Source organism: Cebidichthys violaceus, unplaced genomic scaffold, assembly GCF_023349555.1.
Source record: "Cebidichthys violaceus isolate CVI_PGR_0920_01 unplaced genomic scaffold, fCebVio1.0.p SCAF_21, whole genome shotgun sequence".
In the NCBI taxonomy this organism is placed as follows: Eukaryota; Metazoa; Chordata; class Actinopteri; order Perciformes; family Stichaeidae; genus Cebidichthys; species Cebidichthys violaceus.
The window spans coordinates 10,897,024-10,907,813 of NW_027176384.1; the positions used below are offsets into that span (position 1 = coordinate 10,897,024).

General features: G+C 36.2%; 1 protein-coding gene across 2 annotated transcripts; it reads left to right on the forward strand.

Moving 5' to 3' along the window:
* The first annotated feature begins 217 nt into the window (after positions 1–217).
* rad51ap1 (RAD51 associated protein 1) lies at positions 218–3,816 on the forward strand. 2 transcript variants are annotated; one of them, XM_068716761.1, is made up of 9 exons: positions 218–531; positions 626–672; positions 1,522–1,657; positions 2,064–2,122; positions 2,237–2,323; positions 2,453–2,578; positions 2,669–2,854; positions 3,048–3,188; positions 3,280–3,816. In XM_068716761.1, exons 1-9 carry the CDS (start codon positions 515–517, stop codon positions 3,402–3,404), a joined length of 924 nt encoding a protein of 307 aa, XP_068572862.1. In that variant the 5' UTR covers positions 218–514; the 3' UTR covers positions 3,405–3,816. The 2 variants fall into 2 exon arrangements, with proteins under 2 accessions (XP_068572862.1, XP_068572863.1); XM_068716762.1 differs by having other exon boundaries at positions 3,051–3,188.
* Positions 3,817–10,790: the final 6,974 nt, after the last annotated feature.

The window sequence follows — 10,790 nt, forward strand, 5'->3', positions numbered from 1 at the left end:
GAAAAATATAAAATAAGTAGCATTTGAGTTATTTTCATGGTAATTATACTTTTTTCAACTTTATACTTCAGTTTTGTATTATTTTTGAAGAGCCACAAAGATGATACACTATGTGAGTTTTTTTGTTTCTAAACGAATCTGCTGCCGGTGTACGTATAGGTTTATACGTGAAACTCGTCGGCAAAACGTCACTTCTGCTCGTTTCCGCTCGGTTCAGGCGGGCTGGTTGAACGCGTAGAAGAAGCGCGCCAGCTGACTGTTGTGTAACAAAAAAACAATATAACCAAACTAACATTAATTAATATAGACATCACAGTTAAACATGTAGGAGACACATCCCTCGGTGAATGATCGGGCGCAAGATAGCATTTTAAACTATTACAGCTAGGCTAGCTTCTCCAGCTAACAAACATTAGCTTGTGAACTTTTTAGTGTTTAGCTAGTTTACATAACAGCTAACCTTACGTTGCTGTGGTTAATGTTAGCTGATTACAAGTTCTAGATCGTACAAGCAATGGACCGACCACCGAGGTTTGTAAACTACTTTTAAACCCTCTACTCGTGTTCTTTTTGCCTGATATTGTCAGTGTCGAATGCTAACACGTTGTTTAATGTTGACACACAGGAAGACTAAGGTCGTGAATTACTCTGAAGCAAAAGACTTTGACGATGGTGAGAAACTATTGTCTCTATCAATGTTACATATACAGCGGTATTATATACATTATACATGTATTTATATATATATATGTGTGTGTGTGTCTATATTACAGACTATGCTTTTAATGACATTCTATACTATGATATATAAAACAGACTAATTTATAGCATTTTTATGATATACTATGACTATACTATTTTTTACAACGTAGTTAGTATACTATTACTTTTTTATCAGATATTATACTATGACTTTTTATGACATTTTTATCACAAATTATAGTATGATATAATACATGGCATTTTTATGACATATTCTACTAGGCAATTAAAAAATCATGTATGGCATACTGTACTATGGCTTTTTTCGACATGCTATACTATGACTTTTTTCAACATACTATACTCTTACGTTTTTAGGACTTCTTACTATTGCATCATTTATTTTCTCTTACTTTACTGTAACTTTTATATGATTTTTTTACGACATACTATGACTCTTTAACAACATACCATACTTTGAAATTATTTAATACACACTTTACTATGACTTTTTTTGAACATTTTTTTATATATCATGAAATATTATATGACATATTATACTATGACATTTTTGACTTGTTTTACAACGACAATATACTCTTTTATGTTTCCTACACAAATACTTCATTACTTACTTAATAATAAAGTTTTACGGCTCTTTTTTCCGCGACAGTAGGAGTTCAAGCCTTTTTTAGCTGGCACCATTAGTTACAACACGTTTTCACGATTTCCATGAGAGTGTACACTGACATACACAAACAGACTCAGTCTTCTTACAGCACCAACATATCTCCATGTTCTGTCTTTATGTTGTGACAGATGACGATTTTGTCTGCGTGAAGGCTCCGCCCAGCAAAAGGGCCAGGGAAGATGTGAAAGAGGAGCACAAGAAATCATCAATCATGTCCTCCAATCAGGAGTCCAACTCACAATCCGCAACGAGCCAGAAGAGCAGGTACATTAGTAGACAAGATAATACAACATAGTATGGACCAAGTAAAAGTACAGAAAATAAGTAATCAGAGTTGGTTGATTGTCAGCCAGCTATGACACAATTAGGTTTCAATCAAGATTGGTCATGCAACAGAAAACTTTGTTGCCAATAACAATGACAAAATACACAATACGTAAATTATTTTATGTTCAACAAGGCAATAGGTCACTTGAGGGAACTTGGATGGGTGTTTGTTTGGATTAAAGCTTCAGTTTGGCCTCTCATCTCTCTCTAGTACATAGACAGTAGTGCGTAGTTATAAGATCTTATTTCTATTTCCAGTCGTTAGCTGGTTTTTTTTAAGTATTTGAGGAGTAAAGTAAAATGAATCAGACATTAATCATGGCTTGAAACTTGTTTTTCACAGAAGACCATTAGAAAGAGATCTAGAAGCAGCCATTACACTATCCTTGCTCAATAATGGAGGTGAGATAAAGGACCAGTCTTCAACCCATAAATGTATGATTTACCTTTGAAAACTTAATTTCTTTTTCTATTTTTAAAGAGTTGTCAACTTAAATCAATGTGACATTTTCCTAGATGTCAAAATTCAACTTCCGGTAGATGAAAGCACAGATCCAACTTCTGCGCACCTGTCCAACTGCAGTGTGGATTTGACAGTTTTGGGTAAATCCCCCTTATTTTTGCTCACTGTACATCTATTATTTCACATTTAATTTGTCTTCCATCTTGTTTGATAAGGATAGAAATGGTATGAACATGTTCTGCAGCTGTTCATTTCCTTGTTTTCTTTAGGCCTGGATGAAATCACATCACAAAAAGAGTCACCTTCCCATTCCAGACAAAGAAAAGCTGCCGCCGAGGAGCAGAAGAACAAGCCTACGGATGAAGATGAAGACTATGAGCCCAAACTGACACCAGGTTGTCATTCTGTCGTCACTCCCTAAATATCAGCTTTCTGTTTAATTACCTATTTTCTGCATCGGTGAAATAACAGTGACACCTTCCCAGATTCAGAAAGTGATGAAGATTTCAGTGAACCAGCCGAAAGTGAAGATGAGGAATTCACAGTGAAGAAAGTCAGCAAAACAAAAAAGAAGGAGAAAGTTACCAAGAACGAAAAGACCAAACCGTCTCCTGCCTCTAAAGAAGAAAAGCAAGCATCAAAACCATCAAAGTCTAAATCACAGGCAGCAGGTAGGTTCTTGAAGTTCCTCAAAGAAGGTTCAGTTGTTTTGTTTTTTGTGGAGGCTGTGGCTCAGGAGTGTGAAGTGTGTATTTATAATGTATTTGTGTATAAATATATGTGACAATAGAAATACATTTTAAGTTTAAGATTCTGCTTTTTTTTGTCCGTAACTGTAATTTAATTTCGTCATTTGTCTCACAGCAGCTTCCACACTGGTGAGAAGTCCTCCCACGCCCAAACTTGCACCCAAAAAACCTGCTTCATCGTCCACCGTTTCTTCGCCGAAACCTGTATTACCTGTGAGCCCAGCCGGGGGCGGAATACCCAAGTGGAACCCACCAGGTGAACACCAGCAGTGATGCTAACCTTCAGAGACGTTAACGGTATATTTCAGTAAGTTGAACGCTAATTTTACCCTTTTTTTCCTCCTCAGCTCAAGTTGGTAGAAGTCCCACTTCATCCAGTCCAGCGGTGAAATCTCCAGGTCAGGGTCTGCGCCTCGGGCTGTCCCGTCTCGTTCGAGTCAAACCTCTTCACCCCGGTGTTTCGAGTCACTGACCTGTCTGTTAATGCCTGTGTTAATGCATGTGTCAGTTTGTGTTGTCCTTTTAGCTTTATTTATTCTGTTTTCACAGCTATACATATAAAGTGACTCCAAGGATGTATTTTCCCATGAGGCCACTTGCACCTCGCGCTGTTATTTCACCATACGTTGTTAACAGGCCGAAGAGCTGGTGGCTATAATTCCTTATTAATGTCAATCTTAATAACAGTACAGCAATTGTGTCCGTAGATTTCTTTCATGATTCCAATGTGAGTTCACTAAACTGTTGATGGTATTACTTGAATGTGGAAAAGTAGAAATCGTCCCTTGTTTTAAGTCTCATAATCTCCCTTTTTCCTATTCTGTGCAAACACTGTATATTGTGTACATATATATGAAATAAAATTGAAAACAAGTTTAATTTTGTATGCTGCGTCTCCAGGGGGTGTTACATCCATTTTAAGATTACCATGCTGTGTGGATGAGACAGTATTGGCAGCTATGCTGTATTTAATAAAGTGTTTAGCTTGCTTGACTTATTTGTCTGCTAAGATCTATCTCACTTATTATTATTCATGACTGATAGGTTCAGGAAAAGGCCATAATATAATTTAAAGTTCCCAGGTAACAAAATCTGTCCTTGTTTTGTACGAACCAAACAAAAGAGATACAATTGTTTAGACGAGCTGCTATGCAGATTTTATTTAGTTTAAGAGCAGCAGGAGTAAAGTTAAAGGATTTTAAGGTCTACTTTAATCTACTCTAATTATTTTTGATTAATACAGACTCTGAAGTCATTTCACGATATAAGAAAAGATTATGTTCTTAGATCACAAAAATTCAGCCCAGATCCTCTATTGTTGGCGTTTGATTGGGTCATTTCAGTGCTGAGTCTGAGATCAAAGTTTGATTGATATTCTGGACACTGAAGCGCTTCCTGTAAGCAAATGAAGGGGTTGGTACCTTTTAATCTTACATCATCATCAATCTGCAGATGAAATACAAATAAAGAGATATGTCATACATGTTTCTCAACACAATGACAAACTCAACCACCTAATGCGGACATTCGTCTCCCCTGAAATAGGCAGACAGATGGTTGGTGGTGTGTCAGTACAAGGATGCAGTGTCCTGTTTGTAGTTCAACAGCTGGTCAATGGATGACGTGGGTGGGAATTAAAAAAAGGAAAAACCCAACATGACGAGTAAAGACAGCCACACGCTTTAATGAGCAGCTTTAATGCTTTGGATTTTATTTTGTCACAGACAACACAAAAAAAACAAATACTTGTAAAATTATGAAAGTAATTTTAAATTATAACCAATGAAATAGGGAAAATAAACAAACTGATTTAATCCAACATGGAATCTGGACATATAAAGAGTATACATATGAAATGAAATTCATGTCATGTCCTTTCATGAGAAATAAAAAATTCCACAAGTAATGAACACAATATTACGTGTTCGACAGGCTATACTATGACTGTTTTTTAACTTTTTTCGACATGCTATACTATGACCATTTTTCACTTTTTTCGACATGCTATACTATGACTGTTTTTCACTTTTTTCGACATGCTATACTATGACTGTTTTTCACTTTTTTCGACAGGCTATACTATGACCATTTTTCACTTTTTTCGACAGGCTATACTATGACTGTTTTTCACTTTTTTCGACATGCTATACTATGACTGTTTTTCACTTTTTTCGACATGCTATACTATGACCATTTTTCACTTTTTTCGACATGCTATACTATGACCGTTTTTGACTTTTTTCGACATGCTATACTATGACTGTTTTTGACAGGCTATACTATGACTGTTTTCGACATGCTATACTATGACTGTTTTTGACAGGCTATACTATGACTTTTTTCGACATGCTATACTATGACTGTTTTCGACATGCTATACTATGACTGTTTTTGACAGGCTATACTATGACTGTTTTCGACATGCTATACTATGACCGTTTTTCACTTTTTTCGACATGCTATGCTATGACTGTTTTTTGACTTTTTTTGACAGGCTATACTATGACTGTTTTTTCCTTTTTCCGACAAACTATACTATGACTGTTGCCATGCCAGAAATTCTCAACTGATATCCGTGGCTAAGTGGATAACAGGGCTGCCTTTCAATCAGAGGATTGTCAGTTCAATCCCTGGCTCCTGATCTGCTAGTCTTATGACAATGTGTCCTTAAGCAAGAGACTTAATCCCAAAACACTATTGCTATGACTTTTTTTCGACATGCTATACTATGACTGTTTTTTCCTTTTTTCGACATGCTATACTATGACTGTTTTCGACATGCTACACTCTGACTGTTTTTCACTTTTTTTGACATGCTGTACTATGTCTGTTTTTTTACTTTTTTCGACATGCTATACTCTGACCGTTTTTCACTTTTTTCGACAGGCTTTACTATGACTGCTTTCGACAGGCTATACTATGAATGTTTTCGACATGCTATATTATGACAGTTTTTTGACTTTTTTCGACATTTTATGACCATTTTTCACTTTTTTCGACAGGCTATACTATGACCGTTTTTTCCTTTTTCTGACATACTATACTATGACTGTTTTCTACATGCTATACTATGACTTTTTATAGACATACTATGCCGGTGGTTCTCAACTGGTGTCCCTGGCTAAGTGGAGAGAAGGGCTGCCTTTCAATCAGAGGGTCGTTGGTTCAATCCCTGGCTTCTGATCTGCTAGTCTTATGTCAATGTGTCCTTCAGCTAGACACTTAACCCCAAAATACTATTGCTATGACTTTTTTTCGACATATGCTATACTGTGACTGTTTTTGACTTTTTTCGACATGCTATACTATGACCGTTTTTCACTTTTTTCAACAGGCTTTACTATGAATGTTTTCGACATGCTATATTATGACTGTTTTTTTTACTTTTTTCGACATCCTATACTATGACTGTTTTCATTTTTTTCGACGTGCTATACTATGACTGTTTTCGACAGGCTATACTATGACTGTTTTCAACATGCTATACAATGACTGTTTTTTGACTTTTTCGACATGCTATACTATGACCGTTTTTCACTTTTTTCGACATGCTATACTATGACTGTTTTCTACATGCTATACTATGACTTTTTATAGACATACTATGCCACTCGTTGTCAACTGGTGTCCCTGGCTAAGTGGAGAGGAGGGCTGCCTTTCAATCAGAGGGTCGTCGGTTCAATCCCCTGCTCCTGATTGGCTAGTCTTATGTCAGTGTGTCCTTAAGCAAGAGACTTAACCCCAAAATACTATTGCTATGACTTTTTTTTTTTGATATATGCTATACTATGATTGTTTTTTGACTTTTTTCGACATGCTATACTATGACCGTTTTTCACTTTTTTTGACACGCTATACTATGACTGTTTTTTCACTTTTTTCGACATGCTATACTATGACTGTTTTCAACATGCTATACAATGACCGTTTTTCACTTTTTTCGACAGGTTATACTATGACTGTTTTCGACATGCTATACTATGACTGTTTTTGACTTTTTTCGACATGCTATACTATGACCGTTTTTCACTTTTTTCAACAGGCTTTACTATGAATGTTTTCGACATGCTATATTATGACAGGTTTTTTTACTTTTTTCGACATCCTATACTATGACTGTTTTCATTTTTTTCGACGTGCTATACTATGACTGTTTTCGACAGGCTATACTATGACTGTTTTCAACATGCTATACAATGACTGTTTTTTGACTTTTTCGACATGCTATACTATGACCGTTTTTCGCTTTTTTCGACATGCTATACTATGACTGTTTTCTACATGCTATACTATGACTTTTTATAGACATACTATGCCACTCGTTGTCAACTGGTGTCCCTGGCTAAGTGGAGAGGAGGGCTGCCTTTCAATCAGAGGGTCGTCGGTTCAATCCCCTGCTCCTGATTGGCTAGTCTTATGTCAGTGTGTCCTTAAGCAAGAGACTTAACCCCAAAATACTATTGCTATGACTTTTTTTTTTTGATATATGCTATACTATGATTGTTTTTTGACTTTTTTCGACATGCTATACTATGACCGTTTTTCACTTTTTTTGACACGCTATACTATGACTGTTTTTTCACTTTTTTCGACATGCTATACTCTGACCGTTTTTCACTTTTTTCGACATGCTATACTATGACTGTTTTCAACATGCTATACAATGACCGTTTTTCACTTTTTTCGACAGGTTATACTATGACTGTTTTCGACATGCTATACTATGACTGTTTTTTCACTTTTTTCGACATTTTATGACCGTTTTTCACTTTTTTCGACATGCTATACTATGACCGTTTTTCACTGTTTTCGACAGGCTATACTATGACTGTTTTCGACAGGCTATACTATGACTGTTTTCGACAGGCTATACTATGACTGTTTTCGACAGGCTATACTATGACTGTTTTCAACAGGCTATACTATGGCCATTTTTCACTTTTTTCGACAGGCTATACTATGACTGTTTTCGACATGCTATACTATGACTGTTTTTTGACTTTTTTCGACATTTTATGACCGTTTTTCACTTTTTTCGACAGGCTATACTATGACCGTTTTTTCCTTTTTCCGACAAACTATACTATGACTGTTTTCTACATGCTATACTATGACTTTTTATAGACATACTATGCCAGAGGTTCTCAACTGGTATCTGTGGCTAAGTGGATAACAGGGCTGCCAGTCAATCATAGGGTTGTCGGTTCAATCCCCGGCTCCTGATCTGCTAGTCTTATGACAATGTTTCCTTAAGCAAGAGACTTAACCCCAAAATACTATTGCTATGACTTTTTTTCGACATGCTATACTATGACTGTTTTTTCCTTTTTTCGACATGCTATACTATGACTGTTTTCGACATGCTATACTCTGACTGTTTTTCACTTTTTTCGACATGCTGTACTATGTCTGTTTTTTCACTTTTTTCGACATGCTATACTCTGACCGTTTTTCACTTTTTTCGACAGGCTATACTATGACTGTTTTCAACATGCTATACTATGACCGTTTTCGACATGCTATACTATGACTGTTTTCGACAGGCTATACTATGACTGTTTTCGACAGGCTATACTATGACTGTTTTTGACAGGCTATACTATGACTTTTTATAGACATACTATGCCAGAGGTTCTCAACTGGTATCCGTGGCTAAGTGGATAACAGTGCTGCCAGTCAATCATAGGGTTGTCGGTTCAATCCCCAGCTCCTGATCTGCTAGTCTTATGACAATGTGTCCTTAAGCAAGAGACTTAATCCCAAAATACTATTGCTATGACTTTTTTCGACAGGCTATACTATGACTGTTTTCAACATGCTATACTATGACTGTTTTCAACATGCTATACAATGACTGTTTTTTTACTTTTTTCGACATGCTGTACTATGACCGTTTTTCACTTTTTTCGACATGCTATACTTTGACCATTTTTCACTTTTTTTGACAAGCTATACTATGATTGTTTTCGACAGGCTATACTATGACTGTTTTACACATAATATACTTTGACTGTTTTTTGACTATTTCGACATTTTATGACCGTTTTTCACTTTTTTCGACATGTTATACTATAACCGTTTTTCACTTTTTTCGACAGGCTATACTATGACCGTTTTTCACTTTTTTCAACAGGCTATACTATGACCGTTTTTTCATTTTTCCGACAAACTATACTATGACTGTTTTCTACATGCTATACTATAACTTTTTATAGACATACCATGCCAGAGATTCTCAACTGGTATCCGTGGCTAAGTGGATAACAGGGCTGCCAATCAATAATGGGGTCGTTGGTTCAATCCCCGGCTCCTGATCTGCTAGTCTTATGACAATGTGTCCTTAAGCAAGAGACTTAATCCCAAAATACTATTTCTATGACTTTTTTTCGACATGCTATACTATGACTGTTTTTTCCTTTTTTCGACATGCTATACTATGACTGTTTTCGACATGCTATACTATGACCGTTTTTCACTTTTTTTGACAGGCTATACTATGACCGTTTTTTCCTTTTTCCGACAAACTATACTCTGACTGTTTTTCACTTTTTTCGACATGCTGTACTATGTCTGTTTTTTGACTTTTTTCGACATGCTATACTCTGACCGTTTTTCACTTTTTTCGACAGGCTATACTATGACTGTTTTCAACATGCTATACTATGACCGTTTTCGACATACTATACTATGACTGTTTTCGACAGGCTATACTATGACTGTTTTCGACAGGCTATACTATGACCGTTTTTCACTTTTTTCGACATGCTACACTATGGCCATTTTTCACTTTTTTCGACAGGCTATACTATGACTGTTTTCGACATGCTATACTATGACTGTTTTTTGACTTTTTTCGACATTTTATGACTGTTTTTCACTTTTTTCGACATGCTATACTATGACTGTTTTCGACATGCTATACTATGACTGTTTTTTGACTTTTTTCGACATTTTATGACTGTTTTTCACTTTTTTCGACATGCTATACTATGACCGTTTTTCACTTTTTTCGACAGGCTATACTATGACCGTTTTTTCCTTTTTCCGACAAACTATACTATGACTGTTTTCTACATGCTATACTATGACTTTTTATAGACATACTATGCCAGAGGTTCTCAACTGGTATCCGTGGCTAAGTGGATAACAGGGCTGCCAGTCAATCATAGGGTTGTCGGTTCAATCCCCGGCTCCTGATCTGCTAGTCTTATGACAATGTGTCCTTAAGCAAGAGACTTAATCCCAAAATACTATTGCTATGACTTTTTTTCGACATGCTATACTATGATTGTTTTTTCCTTTTTTCGACATGCTATACTATGACTGTTTTCAACAGGCTATACTATGACTGTTTTTCACTTTTTTCGACATGCTATACTATGACCGTTTTTCACTTTTTTCGACATGCTATACTATGACCGTTTTTCACTGTTTTCGACATGCTATACTATGACCGTTTTTCACTTTTTTCGACATGCTATACTATGACTGTTTTTTGACTTTTTTCGACATTTTATGACTGTTTTTCACTTTTTTCGACATGCTATACTATGACCGTTTTTCACTTTTTTCGACAGGCTATACTATGACCGTTTTTTCTTTTTTCCGACAAACTATACTATGACTGTTTTCTACTTGCTATACTATGACTTTTTATAGACATACTATGCCAGAGGTTCTCAACTGGTATCCGTGGCTAAGTGGATAACAGGGCTGCCAGTCAATCATAGGGTTGTCGGTTCAATCCCCGGCTCCTGATCTGCTAGTCTTATGACAATGTGTCCTTAAGCAAGAGACTTAACCCCAAAATACTATTGCTATGACTTTTTTTCGACATGCTATACTCTGACTGTTTTTC